Genomic DNA, 18,583 nt, shown 5'->3' on the forward strand with positions numbered 1-18,583 from the left:
TTATGGCCTTATTCCTGCCCCTTCATACCAATCATAGACTGGGCGGTCACAATCTAATTGATACATTGGTCCCCATACACTTTCCCCTCCCTGCTCATTATACTAATGAGCAAGAACAGCTACCTCCTTGAACATGCTCAAAGAAGATCAAGACCCTAGGTTAGCTTAGAAATAGGTGGGGCATAACCAGAGGAATCTCAGTTTTTGATCAGATTGAGGCTACCTGCCCATAGGCAACAATATGGGCAGAGCCCAGTCTTGATCAAAGACAATTCTAAAAGACTGGTGATGGAAAATACCATTCATATCCAGAGAAGATACTGTGTTTAAATATAGATCAAGCTTACCATTTTCAATTTAAAGTTGTCTTAGACATTACCTTTTTTTTACCTCTCTAATATTTTTTCTATTTCAATTTGATTCTTATTTCATAACCTGATTAATATGGATCTGTATTTAGCATGGTTATACTTGTATAGCCTATATTTAGGTTGCTTTCTGTCAGTGAGAGTACGTAGGGAGAAAACTCAGAACCTAGCCAAAAAAAGATTGTTGAAGTACCATTGCATGTAGTTGGACAAGTGAATAAATAAAATATTATTTCCTAAAAAACATGGCTCCCATTTAAGAATTCTTTTTTTTTAGTTTTTTCAAGGCAATGGGGTTAAGCCTAAGGTCACACAGCTAGCTAATTATTAAGTGTCTGAGCTGGAGTTTGAACTCAGGTCCTTCTGACTCCAGGGCTGGCCAGTGCTCTAATCCACTGCACCACCTAGCTGCCCCAAGAATTCTTGCCCTGCATAATTTAACCCACTCATCCTGATGTTGTTTTGATAGAATAATAATAATAAATAAGGTCATATTAAAGTTTGTAAAGTGCTTCACAAATTTTATCTTATTTTATCTTTTCCTAGATAATAGTATTATTTTACAGATGAGTAAACTTAGGAAGACAGAGGTTAAGTCCTTTGCCTAGTAAGTCAGATTGCTAGTAAGTCAGTGTCTGAAGCTGAATTTGAATCTCAGATATTCCTGATTCATTGTTCATGTTTATGTCTGGCTGTTTTATGTTTGCATTTGCTACTTAGTTAAGGTTTAGGGCTTTATTTTGGATATTTTAATAAACAAGCCCCTCTTTTTTATTTCTGTGGAGATGTAGTTGGGGGTAGGTTTGAGTATAAGTGGGGCCTGTAATTTAAATGCCACATTGTATTTAGGGTTTTGTTCTTTTTTTTTTGGTAAGGCAGTGGGGTTAAGTGACTTGCTCAAGGTCACACAGCTAGGTAATTAGTAAGTGTCTGAGGCTGAATTTGAACTCATGTCCTGACTCCAGGGCCAGTGCTCTAACCACTGGCAACCTAGCTGCCCCTTGCCATGTTGTATTTACAGGAAAAATATTTTACCCAATCTTGGGACAAACAATAAATGGAAAACTAGCCAAATCTGGAGACTCCCAAGTCCCATTCCAAATCATCCCACAGTAACTGCAGATTGATACTTTCATCCACAGTTGACATCCTAAGACAGCATTCTACAGTTATAATCTTTTTGCAGTTGTTTAGGACCCCCTTGGGTCCTCTACTCTAACTTTGGAGGAAAGTGATGAGTAATATGCACACAGTATTATTTCATTTAATCTATTGTGGTTGAGGAATTTTGAGTACATGAATTTTCTATGTAACTGAGGCTTATCTTTAAGTACTCAAAAGAAAAGCATTTGAAATTTTCACTGTTTTTTACAAAAGTCATTCCAAAATCTCTTACATATTTGCTGGTATGATTTAAGTTCTTATTGATGACTCAGGCTCATTGGTATGAACAGCTGTGTTACATGAAGACTAGAAGTCAGTCAGGTTTGATCCTGCCCTAGATAGTCAGTAGTTGTGGGATACTGAGCAATTAATTTAACCCCCTAGAATTTCAGTTTACAGGGATGATATTGTTAATTATTTCTGAGGAATTTTTGTTGAATGTTCAATCACCCATAGTTATTAACTTATGCCAGTGGAATATAAGCTCCTTGAGGGCAAGGACTTGTTGTCATATTTTTGTCCTAGCAAAGGAACCATTAGACTGGTCATTTATCAGGCTAGATATAGTTGGAACCTTTTTACTTTAAGATAAGTAATTTGAACAAGGAAATAATATAGCCCTGTGTTGATAGGGTTTCTTGTAGAGGTCAGCCCATGAAGGTCCTATGAATATTACTCTGTCCCTTCCAAAAATAGAATTAAATTAGTATGTGCCAAAAAAAAAATTAGTATGCGCCATGGTGTTCTGTTTGGCCTATATATATGTGATGCTAACATAAAGATGGCCATGTTTTTGCTAGTTAAAGAATATATCTCCCTTCCCCTGTGCAGTCTGGTAATCTTTTGTGAGATACTGTGATACCTGGATTTTGGATAGAAGCCGAGGCAGGTGCAGTCACAGACTCTGCTGGGCAGCTTTCTTCAGTTCTTGGTCCTACCTTCTTGTCTCTACCTCAGTGTAATTTCCTACTTTGCTAAGGATTTTCCATGGGTATTTTCAGTGTAATGAGGCATTAGATTTGATTACTTTGAATGCCTTAGAATCAGAATCTTAGATCTAGAAGGAACCTGAATAATGAAAAGCATTGTCTGTTATTTAAAGCGTCAGTGAGCAAAGCAACAATGGAGAGAGGCAGTGTAATGTAATGAAATTGGACCTGGAAGACAGGACTCCAGCCTAGGCTCTGTTCATAATCCATTATGTGACCCTGGACAAGTCATTTTTCCTCTCTTTGTCTTGGTTTCTTCATCTGTGAAATGACAACAATGTTTGCATGAGCTAACTCTTAAAGTCTTTTTGAGGGAAGTGCTTTGTTTGATTATAGATGTTCTATAAAAGATATTTAATTGATATCTCTTGTTTTTGTCACATAAATTTCTCTCTCTAGTTCTGCTTTCCTCTCTCTAAGAGCCATTCCCTATTACAAAGGATTTTGGGGGGGATGGAAGAAAGAGAAAAATAAATTAGCAAAAGTGATTAATACATTGAATTTAACAACCGGTTGTATTCATTGTTATGGTTCCTCCCCCCCCCAACTTTGAAAAAGATGGAGGTGTTATTATTATTATTAATGAGATATGAGGTATTTAAAATTGGAAGGGGCCTAGACCCAGGAATGCTGTGACTTGTTCAGTGTTTGGCCAGCAGAGTTGGTTTTTTAACTCACTCTAATCCAATGCTACACAGAACAATCTTCAGATCTAAAAGCACAGACCTAACTTAGTGATTCTTATGCACTTGGAAAAATATATAAACACAGTATTAGGGAATAAAGTATATTGTTTACATGGACATGACATAGTACTAAATAATATATAAGGATGCAAGGAATCTCTGCTTTTACATTTTTAATTCAAATTTTTGTTTTTGTTATATATTTAATATTTCACCATCTGTATATAAAACTGTGAACTGTTATATAATTTGTTTTTCTGTAAGTATATATTAAATTTTGTATAAGGAGTAACAAAAACTACCCTCTTGGACTGTATCCCCTTCTGCACTTCCCCTTACTCTTCTGAGTATTTTTAAATGTTCCTTTAACTATTTACTTTTACTAGCCCCAGCTTTTCATCTTATCTCATCCTACCACACCAAAATCAAATCACTCTCTTCTGAACAGTTAAATATCTTCTGGATAAACAAGGCAGCATATTGGTTATGTCAGAAAATGTATGTCATTTTTCTACCTCTAGTCTTAGTTGTAGTTGAGGAATTCCATGAGCAATACTGTGCTTTTGAGCAACTTAGACATGGAAGTAGTAGCCAAGAATAGCATAATTAGTTCTGGGAATCATAAAGTATTCCTCTGCAGATTTAGAGAGGGTAGAAGGAGGGAACAGGCATTTATTGAGAACCTGCTCTAGGACAGGTATTATTTTAAGTGCCTTATGAATATCTCATTTCATCCTTACAACAACACTGTGAGGTTGGTGCTATTATTCCCATTTTATAGTTGAGGAAATTGAGGCAGCAAGAGGTTAAGTGACTTAGCCAAGGTCGCATGGCTAATAAGTGTCTGAGGCTGTATTTGAACTCAGATGTTCATGAATCCAAGCCCAGCACTCACTGAACCACCAAGCTGGACATAGAGAAATGAGAAAGCAAGAAGTTTTCTAGGATAGGTCAGAGAACAAGATCAATGCATTGAAGATTTGACATTCCAGAAGAAGTTGTAATCATCTTGTTATTCCATTCTTGGGCATAGCATTTAGGAAAGTTTTAAGGCAACATGATGTAGTAGATAGAATGCTGCTAGACTTGGAAGTTAGGAAGACCTGGGTTCAGTCTCATCATATGACACTCTCTGACCTTGTGAAAGTTATTTAATCTCTGTGCCTGAGGAACTACCTAGCATTTATCTAAGACTAATCTGTAGGGGTATGTGGAGTTTCCATACTGGCACTTGCATACAAATTTGTGCTTGAAGTATTAATTTACAACTCCTAACTTAGAAGGTCTGTTTTGCCTTTTGAGATCATAAAAATTAAATTGAATGATAATTCTTTTTTTTTAAATACATTTTCTTCTGTTTCCTGCTGGTTGATTTCCCTGTTTCAAGTCTTTCCCAGCTCCATTCCATCCTCCAAATCTCAAATTATTCTTCTTGAAAGCAGATCTGACCATATCATCTCTTCTTCAATGCATTCTAGTGGTACCCTATTATATAAATATAAATTCCTGTCTCTTAATGCTCTTCATAACCCTGCCCCTTCCTATCTTTCCAGTCCTCTCACACCTTTATCTTCTCTGCATACTCTGAGAAGCAGTGACACCAGTGTCCTGGAACAAAAAAGGCCTCCTTACTGGCTGCCTCCTCACTCCAGCTCTTGGCTTCTCTGGCTCCCCTTTAAGTCTCAGCCAAAGCCTCTTCTTTAAGAGACACCCCAGCTTCCTTAACCCTCGTGCCTTCTCTCTGAGATTATCTCTTAATTTATTATCTGTACATCATTAGTACATAGTTTGCATGTTATCTCCTCCTCTTAGACTTTGAACTCCTTGGGAACAGGGGCAATTTTCTGTTTGTCCATGATTTCTGCCCCTGGCTCCTTATTAGGGGCTTAAATGCAAGTCGCCTTGTGTTGTTTGGGGGAGGATGAAATAGAACTAGTTATCCTCTGGGTGCAAGAGAGAAATGACTTGCTGCATCCTCCAGCTTCATTTCGTATCCAATATTCTCTTTTGGAGGACAGAATTCTTTGAAAAGATAATTATTGGGAGTAACATAGTAAAATGACTTTATTATTAAGAGGATACAGATTTAATCCTAATTCTCTCACTTAGACAGCTACCTAACCTCTCTGTCTCAGTTTTCTCATCTGTAAAAGGAGGAAGATTTGACTAGATGATCCTTGAAATCCCTTACTGTTCTTAGTGATTTTAATTCAGTAAATATTTATTAAGTGCCTTCTGTTTAGAAAGCTGTTAGACATGATTCCTTGACCTTAGAGTGAGCACAGTCTTCTCTCTGTCTCTGTCTTTGTCTCTGTCTGTCTCTGTCTCTCTCTCTGAGAGAAGGGACAGTACTTATAAGTGGCAAAACTTTGCCACTTATTTCTCCTTGGGTTTTGTGGCTTCAGGTCCTTTGAGGGATAAAGCCAAAGAACAGCCATTTGGAAAAAAGGATCAGACTTCTGTTGTTGTGAAAAATGGGCCAAGATTAGTGAAAAGAGGAGAAAATAAGGGAAGAATGAATTGGTAGCGAGCTTTGGAAATTTACTGTAGTCTTTGTTTGGCAATATTCAAGTCCACATTCCAAAATTGCTGGAGAAATTAGTCACCCTAATTATATATGGCCAATTAACCTCCTCCTCCTCTTTTGATCATGCTGAGCTATGGGGAGTCATTGCTTTTGCTGGGATCTCCGTATTTCATCTGGGATCTTTTTAATATAGGTTGAAGGAAAGTAGGAGTCCTGTAACCCTCAGGGAACTTGAGAATTTAGTCAAACCTATTTGGATTAGTTTTTGTTTTGTTTTTAAAAGGTGTAATTATTTTAGGAAGCATAGAGACTTTATATAATGCCCCCCCCCAAAAAAAGCATTTATTCTTTTCTACTATCCTCTTTTTCTACCTTTTCAAAAATTAAAAAAAAATGTCATGGGTTGACTAGAGAATTACATTCTTTAAAAAAAAATATAAACTTATAAAAACCCAAACAAATAAATATAAAAATGAGGCAAACATTATCCCTACAAGGCAGACCAAATGAACAAACAACCAACAATGAATGAAGAATGAAGATACTTCTGGAAACCTTACTTCTGGAAACCTTTGGTCTCCTTTTTCATTATTTCTTTTTCTTAATGTATGTGTATGTATTATATGTAATGTCTATAATTTGTGCATAAAAGACACATTTTAAGATTCAGAAACCATTTAATAAAATTAGTATATTAACTTATGATCTATTTACTCCCTTAATTAATTTTTATTAATTTTAATAAACTTATAAGTAAGCTTACTATGTGCAAGATATTATAAGCATCAGTGGATAGAGATACAAAAACAGGGCAAAAATAATTATGTCCTCAAGGAGCTTATATTTTCCTAGAGAAATCAGTTAAGTGGACTTTTGAGGCCTAATATGGAAGCCTCTCAGCTACTTGAAACATTTTTATATTGGAAAATGTGTTGTAATTTTTAAACAGATTACAAAAGAGCCTTTGCAACACAGTCCATTTCAAACCCTTTTAGAGATAACTGCATTAATTTAAAACACTTATTTTGGATGATAAATTAACAGAATTGACCTGCAAATATTTCAAAAACTAAACAAGTTGATTTGTTTCTTATTTTTAAAGTGAATTGTCAGGAATAATAGTTTTCTAATGGAAGAAAGTTAAGCAACTACTAGCTCTGTTTGGAATATTCCTTTTTTTTATTTTATTTTTTTCTTTTTTAGGTTTTTGCAAGGCAGATGGGGTTAGGTGGCTTGCCCAAGGCCACACAGCTAGGTAATTATTAAGTGTCTGAGGCTGGATTTGAACTCAGGTACTCCTGACTCCAGGGCCTGTGCTTTATCCACTGCACCACCTAGTTGGAATATTTCATGAAAGTGATGACACTTTCTGCATTATTTTAGAAATGATTGCTATTGGTTTTATTGTCCTCTAGTGTTTTATATTGTACTGTTTTTCAGAATTTCCAATGTTTCTTTATGCTCTTTTTACTTTTCTCCCAAGTAATTTTATTTTATTTTATAAGACAAAAGGGGGTTAAGTGGTTTGCCCAAGGCCACACAGCTAGGTAATTATTAAGTGTCTGAGGCTGGATTTGAACTCAGGTACTCCTGACTCCAGGGTCTGTGCTTTATCAGCTGCACCACCTAACCTCCCCTCCCAAGTAATTTTAAATGGTTTTTTAGGAAAGGATTCTTAGAGTTAATTGACTCCTGTTGCAAACCGGAAAGAAAAAAAGGAATGCTTTTGTTTACTTGGGTGTTTTAAATAAGGATTAAAAAATAGCAGGGCAGCTAGGTGGTACAGTGAAAAGAGCTTCTGAGTTCAAATTCAACACTTAATAATTATCTAGCTATGTGACCTTTGACAAGTCACTCAACCTCATTGCCTTACAAAAAATAATAGGAAAATAGAATATAAATTTGAGTCACCTGTTTAGAGATGTAATTAGACCCTGAGGTGATCAAACAAGAAAGAATATAGATAGATAGGAAGAAGTCCTGGGACAGGATCTTGGGATAGGTTTACCTTTAGTTGAGGTTGAAGGAGTACTGATTTTAGTTTTAGGATCTCTGATATTTACTCTTTTGTGACTCAGGACAACTCATTTAGTCTCTTCCAGCTCTATCTATGGTTCTATACCATAGGTGCTAATGTAGCAAAAGAAAATGAGAAGCAAATGAGCTGTCAGATACTGAAGAAGAGAGGAGAGAGTGCCCAGCAGGAGGATTATCAACAGTATCTAATGTTGTTTCTAAGAGGCTAAAAACTGGATTGAATTTGACTAGTGATTGATGATTGGTAATTTTGGTTTCAATTGAGTGATAAGGTTTGAAACCAGATTGCCAAGGTTTGAGAAGTGAAGACAATAAATACATACATACATACATACACACACACACACACACACACACACACGCATATGTAGGATAGCAATTTGAGGGGATATCTTATTCAGGTATTTATCCAGGATATCTTATTCAGGTATTTATCAAGGATAGAGAAAACCTGAGCATGTTTGTGTTTAGTAGTTACCTAGGGAGGAGTTGGGGAATATATGCTAGGATATTTTGGAGAAACAGGAGGAGATTGAATGAAAGGTAAAGGTAGAGTACTTGGCTTTGAAGAGGAAAGGACCTGCTTCTTTAGAAATTAGAGTGAAAAATGAGAGAATTAGGGTTATTAAGAGATCTACATGTACATGTGACAACCTGTCAACTATTTAAAGACACCTGGCATGTCTTCCCAAAGTCTTGTCTTAAGCAAAAACATTCCCAGTTCTATCACCTGAGCCCAGGTGTTGTACTGCCAATGTTTCTCTTACCTGTAACTTGTGGCTGGACCACAAAATTCTTAGATGTGTAGTGAAAAATGACATTAGGAAATTTTAGTGATGACTTTCCTGTGAAAATAGCTGGGAAATAATAGATTCATAAATTCTATCTCCAATATAATTTTAATTTTCATTTTGACTAGCTTTATTTTATGTGTAAAGAGTTTGTGAGGAGGCAGGTGGGGAGCTAAAATATTAGTAATTATGCAGATCACAGCTCAGTTACTGGTACTGCTTGCTGAGTAGGGAAAAGCAATAGCTATACAATTACGTATTATGGGTGTATCAGAATAAGCTCTTTGTGATGTATACATTCATTGTAGCGTGGGTGAGAGTAGACTATCCTTTTGAAACAGACAGTTCTACTTGTTAAAATTCCAGTAGCATTAAAATGTAAAAATTTTAAATATTTACAAAAATAAGTGTTGATGATTTTACACTGGTTCAAGAGATGGCAATACATAGATAGGAACATAATGAAAGCATGTTTCTACTGTGAGATTTTCTTTGGCACAAAATTCTGCATAACACTTGACATTTGTTTCAGGATTTCAATTCAAAGTGAATTTTGTCATTTTGATTTGATTTGTGAACAATATTTATTGCCCCTTTACTAAAAGGGGTTCATTAGCACCAGGCCATTCCATTGATAATTGACACCCTGATCATGTTCTTGAGGACATCCTCCTCCCCTTTCCAATCTTTTCCTCCTTACATATACTACATTTGAAGGACAGTGGCCTCCTTGCTATTTCCTGCATAAGATACTCCCATTTCCCATCTTAGAATTTTCACTATCTTTCCCCTATGTCTTGAATTAAGGGGTATAAGGAAAAAATTTCTGTAAAAGATAGAATTTTAGATTTGACTTTCCAGCCTGTATTTCTTGTTCTTTACTATTACAAAACATACTGTTGTAACTTTTTGTAGATCTTTTTTTCAAGGATACCTTTGGGATACATGACTACTAATAGGAGAATCTGTGTCAAAGGGTATGGGCATTTTAGTTACTTTCATAATTGCGAACTGCTTCCCAGGATGTTTGGACTGATTCATAGTCCCACCAACAGCATACCTGTCTGTCCTCATCTAGTACTTTGGGTATGGTGATTCCTATTTTTCGTCATTTTACCAATTGCTAGGAGGTGAGGTGGGTCCAGTTTGGTTCAGTTTGGAGTGGGAGAAGTTTGTTAAGACAAAAGGCATCAGTTAAATGTTTTAATATTTTTTTGTATGGGAGAGATGCCATTGATCATTTCTAGCTACTGCTGCTGCACCACCTCCAAACCAGAACACCCAAGACCAAAGGTGCTCATTTTCATACTGCCTGTTTTCTGTGGGAATCCATTTTTCCTCCCTGTCACCTTTCTTTACCTCTTGCTCAGAGAACTATAATAAAATCTACCCTAACATTGCCTCTGGGGAAAAAAAAAAGTAGACTGCCCCATTATTATTCCACTCATCTTTGTGACTCCAGATCTGAACTCCCCATCCTTGGCCAACTTCTTCCTCATCTGTGTTGTCTCTCCTTTTAAAATGAAGCCTCCTGGAGGGCAAAACTTGTTTCTTTTTTCTAATTGTATGCTTAGTGCTTAGCTCTTGGTATGTGACTTGGTAAGTAATAAAAGCCTATCTTTCATTCTTTGATCCATTTCTGGCATTCTTCTAGAATCTCTTAATGATCTTGAAATGAAAATGAATTGGAAAAGAATTTGATATTTCAAGCACATGTGAATAATAAAGTCTAAAGGATGTCAGGTAGATCATTTTCATATGAGGCAATACAGTTTGTTAATAATTATTTGAAATCGTTTTCAGCCTCAGTCATAAAGGGAAACACATTAAAATAAAATTTTAAGTCATCCTTTTAAAACCATTTAATTATTAAAATAGTTAAATAATCAAAAGTTTGGAAATTCAGTACTGGTGTTTTGGAGAAACAGGTACACTTATTCATTGCCAATTTATAGAACTTCTTGGAATTCCTCAATTTCCTTCAGGGCTTAAGGTTAAGCACAGTTTTCTACATGAGGTCTTGTCAGATCCTCCTAGCTGTTTGGGCCTTCACCAGAAAATCTTTTGCATGTTTTGTAGCAAGCAAGTGTACATTTTTTTTGTCCCATGGATAATTTTCCTTTGTAAGCTACTTAAGGGCAAGAACTATTTGGCATTTGGTTTTGTTTTTCTATCACCTAGCACTCACCATAGTTTCTGTCTTAATATACGTGGTTATTGATAAATGGATTCTGGTAATGTATTGTAAAAGTTTTTTTAAATTGTTTTACTCTTTCTAAGTATCTTTGACAATAATTCTGTCATGAATATATCTTGTGTTATCAAAAATGAAGAACTGACTATTCAAGGTTTTTTGTAGCAATCTTTTTTATAGCTGCAAAACAAAACTAGAATCAATGAAAATGTCCAGCAATAGGAGAGTGGTCAAATAAATCGTGTTGCCTTCATGTAATGGAATTCTGTAATGTACTTAAAACAGACAAATGAAAGAGCAGAAGCTTGGAAAGACCTTTATGAAATATTGCAAAGTAAAAAAGTAAAACCAGAACATATCAATGAAATCAAGTTAAGAGGAAAAATGAAAGAGAATGAGTTAACAATAAATCCTGTAGTCATGATAGTTATATGCTAGATCATGCTATGTATTTATATTAATTTTTAAAGTATAATAGTTGCAAAGTAAGTTTGAGAGAGTTATGCTTAACAATATTTTTAATCATTAAAATTAGAAGATTCTGATTAATATAGCTTTATAAATAATTTGATTAGACTTTAACTTAGGTATATATATATACATATATGTGTATATATATATATATAAATACATTTTTTGAAGTAATCCTATCTTTAAGTAGAACATTTTTAAATCCCATTTGTTGGGAATTATATGTACTAAACACTAATATAAATGTATATATTAAATTCTTTTCTGACTTTTTTTTTTTGCAAGGCAATCAGGTTAAGTAGTTTGCCCAAGGCCACACAGCTAGGTAATTATTAAGTGTCTGAAGCCAGATTTGAACTCAGGTACTCCTGACTCCAGGGCTGGTGCTCTATCCACTGTGCCACCTAGCTGCCCCCTTTTCTGACTTCTTAAGAGTATGTGACATAATAACTTCTCTTTTTCTGCTTTTCTTTTCTTTTTGATTACCCGAGGTCCTTACCAATTTGAGTTAAGGCACAGATTAAAACTGTAAAATGTGGTCCATGTCCTAAAGAGCTGATAAATCTATTGCAGGGAAAGTATAATTTGTAATCAGTACTACTGAATTCAGGTTTCTTCTATAGTTTAGGGTTTGTACTAGAAGATCTTTAGGATCTTTGCTCTGTCTTGAATCCTGAGAAATAGTTTTGTATGCATTTAAATCAAATGTGGCAGGAGCAAAGGTGAGCTGTACTGTGAAGTCACAGTCACTATCAGTCTGGCCTGGACTAGTCTTGTGTCAGTCATAGCATGTGTTGGAGCTTGAAGTTCCAACTTAAAGGACGACTTCTCTAGATGGAGATGGGTGAGGAAGAATCTGTTCAGGCATGAAAAGTCATGAAAGAGAAAAGGACCAGAGATGAATGATGGAGAGGAAGTAGTGTAGAGTATCAGAAATTTAAAATGAAAGGCATAGTGGGTTGGAGCTAGATTGTTGAATGCCTGGGATTGTTAGTAGCTCCTTCCTGGATGGGGTAGGGTGGGGGGTGGGGAGGCTGTTGAGAGACCCTTTTTGTTTAGGAACTAAGGATTTAGAGCTGGATAAGATCTTGGGCATCTTTTTACAGAAGAGGAAACTGAGGTCAATAGAGAATAAATGGGGGCAGCTAGGTGGTGTAGTGGATAAAGCACCAGCCTTGGAGTCAGGAGTACCTGGGTTCAAATCCGGTCTCAGACACTTAATAATTACCTAGCTGTGTGGCCTTGGGCAAGCCACTTAACCCTGTTTGCCTTGCAAAAAAAAAAAAAGAGAATAAATGATTTGTTCAAAGGCATGCAGGTAATAGTAAACAGTGAATTTAAGATGCAAACCAGCTCCTGATTTAAAATCCAGTGCTCTTTTTCATACTCTGCACTCTACTACTTAAGTCTGTTCCAGGTAAATGAGGTTATTAGGTGCATGACCCCCAAATAAGTGTGGTGTTATTGTATTGGAGAATACCTGAACTTGTGGATTGAGAGCCGGGTTTGAAAGAGTTGTAATTACATCTTTTGGTTTCTTGTGGCCACAGAAGTTACTTGAGCTTCACTTGTATAGTCATAAGAATCCCGAGCTGGAAAGTTAGCTCTGTAATTAATTTACTGGTTTGTTTTAGTTCTCATTACTATGCTATGAATTCAGGGCAGTGTGTTCATCTAAGTTTGACATTTGATTATGGTTTCTGAGCTTACTATATAACATCCCTGTGGGAAAAATGAATTATCTTCACTCTGTGGAGGATGATTTTATTTCAACTGTCCTCAAAATATTCTAAGTAGTAAAACTTTTTTCCCAGGAAAAAGAATGAGGCAGAATTTTCAGTTACATAAGTATTGTGAATAGTAAATTTATATTTGGAGGCTGAGAAACCCATGATTTTTTCCTTCACTGGAAATCAGAATGGAGGAAATTAGTGAATTTGAAGTGTTTTGGAAAATGTTCCTGGGAGCAGAAAGAGTTGCTAAAGAGTGTGAATCATCGAATCATGAGTCTGGAAGAAATCATAATAGGTCACTTTGTCCCTTCCTCACCATTAGGTAGGTTCACAGACATCTTTATATGAAACTGATGAGAATATAATTTAAATCATAAAGATCAGTGGAAAGAGGGATTATAGAACTCTTGTTAATAATTCATTCCATTTCACAACTTTGCCTGTAAGGAAATTCTAAAATATTCAGCTCAAAATCACTTATTAAATGTCTTCTGTTTCTAAGGCCACTGGAATAAAAAAGTGAAAAATGAAGCTATTTGTGTGTGTGTGTGTGTGTGTGTGTGTGTCTGTTTGTATACACAGAATATATACAGATAATTATAATACAAGTAATTTGGAGAAGGAGAGAACACTAGTTATTGAGGAACAGTGGAGAAGGGGTGACCTGAAAGTTCCAGGGAGAGAAAAACTCCTAAACTGATCTTTCCTTTTTTAAAAAAAAAATTATTTAATGCAATGGGATTAAGTGACTTGCCCAAGATCACACAAATTTGAATTCAGGTCTTCCTGACTCATGCCAGTGTTCTATCCACTGCTCCACCTAGCTGCCCTGGGACATATTCCTCAAAAAAAAAAAAAGGAAGGAAGCATCAACCAAGTTTTTTGTGTTAGAACATTTCTCTGGAGATTAATTTTTATATCTGAATCAAAGTTATTTGAAATGTAGGCCTTGTTTTTGTTTTAAAACCTATTTCTTTTCTCCTATGCCCTCCTTTTTGACTAACTTTTCCAAAGAAAAAGGGAAATATAGAATTTTGCCACTTCCTGTCTTGCAATTACATTTGTAGCCCTTCATAGCTTTTGAAGGTCCCTATTCCAATTCTCATTGGCACTGATAATTCAGGTCCCCCAGAACAAGGTTGTATCTCCCCCTTCACTGTTCCAGGGATAGTCTTAAAGGGATCCCCCCACCTATGCTGTCGGTTTGAATTCACTTCTATTTTGGGGTTTTCTTCCCAGTATCATTCATTAATATTTCCCTTATGTCTTTCTGCTCTGCAGTGATTTAATGTACCATTATCTCTTAACTAATGTCATCTAGCTTTTAGAAAGGAGGATGTATATCACAGTCACAAAGCCCTTTCCCTTGACACCTAAGGGCACACTCTCTCTCCTCTACTTGGTCTTCAGGGAGAGTGGATCCAAACTTAAATTAGTTGCTGTAAAGCCTTTGTCTGGCCTAGACAACTTCTGAATACTACCTAGCAAATAGAGCAAATGATGAGTCCAGCTCACTCCTTTTGGCTGCTTTTGCTGGTCATTTTGGACCATTCTTCCCTCAAAGGGCTAAATATTCTCCCAAATTTACTGTGGAACTCTTGCTACCAGTCATGTGGTGGACTTTCCTGTGTGACCTTTTAAAATTTTTTTAAAATTTTATTTATTTCAGGCAATGGGGTTAAGTGACTTGCCCAAGATCACACAGCTAGGCAATTATCAAGAGCCTGAGGTTAGATTTGAACTCAGTTCCTCCTGACTCCAGGGCGGGTGCTCTAGCCACTGCACCACCTAGCTGCCCTCTGTGTGACCTTTTGAAACTCACTTGGTCTCAGCTTAGTCTCTTAGTCCTTCACCAAAGAGGGAAAAAAGCTGCAGGCCACACACACTTGCACCCTGGTGGGAAGGTGATCTTTCTCCCTTCCTGGAGGTTTATAGTACAGCATTGTTTTCCTCACAGGAATTAGGTGGGAACTAAGGCAAAAGTTGCCCCAGTAGGAGATTTTTTTGGTCTGCATTTTGGTTCTGGCTCAGCAGCCAACCATAAAGATTCCTCTTCTCATGGTAAGCAGTCAGGAAACAATACCTGTGTGTGCTCCAAAGTCTGTTAACATCTAGTGGCCTTGACAAAGGTTATTAGAATATATTCTGCATGGTTAATGATACATTGTGCCAAGGCAGCTAGGTGGTGCAGTGGATAAAGCACCGGCCCTGGAGTCAAGAGTACCTGGGTTCAAATCTGGTCTCAGACACTTAGTAATTACCTATCTGTGTGGCCTTGGGCAAGCCACTTAACCCTGCTTGCCTTGCAAAAAAAAAAAACCCTAAAAAGAAATGATATTGTGCCAGGCCCAATGTATTAGCTGGGTTACTTAGATCTTACTAACACCACTTAGGTCTCTATTGACTTTTTGTTGTTTCACTGTTGTTATTCAGTCATCTCAGTCATGTCCAACTCTTCTTGACCCTATTCAAGATTTTCTTTGCCAAGGTAATGGAATAGTTTGTCATTTCATTTTCCAGATCATTTTATAGATGGGAAATCCGACTTGCCTAGGGTCACAGAATTAGTGTCTGAGGCTAGATTTGAACTCAGGAAAATGAGTTCCTGAATTTAGGTTCAGACTCAACTGTAAAATGAAGATAATAAATGAGACATTAATCTGTGAAGGGTCTGGCACTTTGTGGACTTTTTCACTTTCCCTGTAAAATGAAGAGTTTTGGATAAAAAGATTCTCTCATTTTAAAATCTATGATATTTTTTTAATTGTTTTTCTTTATGTTCTGATAGAAAGTTGATCCTTTATTGAAGCTAACTTTCATTATAGTAATTAGAAAACTAGACAAATATAATTAGAAATAGTGAATACATCTCATTTTTTGCTCAATATAATCTTCTTGGTTTTCTTAAAATCTATTGAGAGCTGGATATTTAAAAGTTGAAAAGAGTTACACAATTAAACCTTTATGTGATTTATACCTTAGATTTTTGGCTTTGCTAGTCTTCAGTGATTATTCACATTCAAACACTGGTTATTAGAAACTAAGTATTTTAAGTCATTTTCTTTGAAGAAATTGAAATGTTTGTCTTAAAGTTGACACTTTTGTCATTTTCTGTATTGAAATGCTCATTGGTGAATTTATTTTGTAAATGTTTATAATCTCAGTCTTTAGAAACTATCTTGACTAATTTTTTTTCTCTTTCTCTTTTGTCCCTATTTTCACTCTTCTATTGGGAATTTCAGGGGCCAGCCAAAGGTAAGATGTTTTGATTACATTTAATACTTGCCAATCTATTTTCTGTGTATTTTTTAAAGTACCCAATGACTCTTTCTTTCTTAATTTGCCTACAAAAGCCCAGTGACATAAGAGTCATGTGTGGTTGTCAGCCTGCATGTGTGATCCTTACTTCATTTTCATATGAAGGATTAAACAATATGGGAAAGTCTGGTATTTGTATTTCATCACAGTTGGCTTGTTGCCAGTATCTTCAGGCATGAATTCAGTTTGTGTTGTGTTCTTCTATTGATGGACTCAGCAATTTAGTTTATAAAGTCCTGTAATATTGGCTACTCTAGAGGCAACCAAGTAGCACAGTGGATTGAATACCAACCCTGTAGCCAGGAGGACCTGAGTTCAAATGTGATCTCAGACCCTTACTATGTTATGTGACCTTGGGCAAGTCACTTAGCTTTATTGTCTCAAAAAATTAGTGAATAAATAAATAAAACCAGCTATTATATGTTTTCTAATTGGCACCCTAAGCCTTGGAAAGTTTTTTAGGGTCTTTTGAGGATCCAGATTCTCATTGGACTGGCTTTCAAATTTCCTAAGGATTCAGGAACCTCCTCTTTCATTTTCCTCTGTTTTCTTTAAAGATGATTTTTCTTTCAAGTGTAGCTAGATGACTGTGTGACATGGGTAGATATAAAAAATGACTCTTTGATTCTACTCATAAGTCTACTTTTCCCTTGATTTTTCACCTGAGATGTCAGATATTCTTTTGGAATAATATTCAGGAGGTGAATGTATGAAAAAAATCACTATGTAACTGTTTTGAAACTTTGTATATCATTTTATTTTTAAAGGGGAAAAGTATTTTCTTTTTAAGATGTCTGACAGAAAGGCACCCATAGTAGTTTGCAGTAGGAGCTATAGAGCTGGTGAAAATCCATTCCTTGTTGATGTTTGTTCCACATTAGTCATTTAACTTCTGGAGGGAGGAATGAATTAGAATGGATGGGGGTGTGGAATGTACTTGAATATCATTTCTCTGATTGCTCTAAGCTGATAGTGAAAGGCCTTTAATGCTAGATTCTGAAGTTAATAGGATTTGGGTTCTAAGCATAGATCATTGGGTATTCAGATTAGACATTTCAGAGGATAGGGATTAAATTAAGCAGTGATAGTTACCAGTTGAAGTTTAGAGGGAAAGGTGATTTAATTGATATTTTTATTTCTTTTAATTTTGTTTCAAAGTTTGGCTTTTTGTTACCATTAGTACTCAAGGAAAGCATGAGATTGTGCTATTCTATTTCATTGGTTTCAAACTCAAATAGAAACTTATTCCTGGAGACCATTTTGACTTTAAAAAAATTACACATTAACATTTACTATTTTGCATTGTATTTTTATTTATTTCTCAAATGCAATTTCTGCTCTATTCAATCTATTTCCCATTTGGGGAATTTAGGGAATCTGTTAATTAAGATATCGAGAGCAGATGTTTCAGGAATAATTCATAGAATTATGTATTCACAGGACTGTGAATCTAGAAGGGATCTTAATAATCATATGGTCTAACTCATTTTATAGCTGAGAAACCTGAGGCACCATAGAACATCATTCAGTTACATTCAGCAGGCATTCATTAAATGCTTCCATATTACTGGCAAGACATTCTACTAGGTGCTGAAATAGGAAGTTAGAAAATAAGTCTTTTCTTAATCCATTTTCCTTTTCCTTTTCTTTCTTTCTTTTTTTTTGGTGGAAGTGGAGAGGAAAAGATAAAATATCCACAGATAAATATAATAACAGGTGATGGGGTCAAAAGTTGGAAGGGAAAGAGAGTATTTTTTTTTTGTGATTGTAGGGGAGGGGATGATGATCATTAAGAGAGTATTCTATTCTAGTGCAGGTTTTCTTAACCGTTTTTATGTTTTCAATCCCTTTGGCAATTTAGTAAAATTTTATTTAAATAAGTTTATGGTCCCCAGATTAAGAACTTCTGTTTGAGTAGAGGCCAAAGAGTTTGAGCTGGGGACTGTTGTGCTCAGGAATGCTTCTTCTGATAGAATGGGAAGGATGGCCTGAAGAGAGAAAAACTGGAGGCAGTGAGACAGGTAACCTTCTCTATTAGGCCTGAAGAAGTGAGGTGCTTTACTGTGATAGGAGAGATATAGAGGTAGAAAGGGCAGGAAGTGAAAACTTCTCATTCTATTAGATGTTTTGGAGTACCTACCCCGCCCCTTCACTGAAACAGTCAATTAGTGTTTCTTAAGCAGTATGTTGTTAAGAACTGGACATACAAAAATGGTCAAAGACAGTCCTTGATCTGTCAAAGAGCTCACAACCCTTCTAATGGGGAAGACAATGTGCAGAAAGGGATCTACAAATGACATGCCAT

At 36.0% G+C, this 18,583-nt stretch overlaps 1 protein-coding gene across 3 annotated transcripts in view; it reads left to right on the forward strand.

Annotated features, from left to right (window-relative positions):
• KIF13B (kinesin family member 13B) overlaps nt 1-18,583 on the forward strand; it is a 257,145-nt gene that overhangs the window by 59,821 nt on the left and 178,741 nt on the right. For all 3 annotated transcript variants that reach the window (XM_074209185.1, XM_074209184.1, XM_074209186.1), the window contains exon 3: nt 16,203-16,215. In XM_074209185.1, the coding sequence (XP_074065286.1) occupies nt 16,203-16,215 (13 nt within the window). The remainder of the gene's footprint in view (nt 1-16,202; nt 16,216-18,583) is intronic.

The sequence above is a fragment of the Macrotis lagotis genome, chromosome 1 (assembly GCF_037893015.1).
Source record: "Macrotis lagotis isolate mMagLag1 chromosome 1, bilby.v1.9.chrom.fasta, whole genome shotgun sequence".
NCBI classification, from domain to species: domain Eukaryota; kingdom Metazoa; phylum Chordata; class Mammalia; order Peramelemorphia; family Peramelidae; genus Macrotis; species Macrotis lagotis.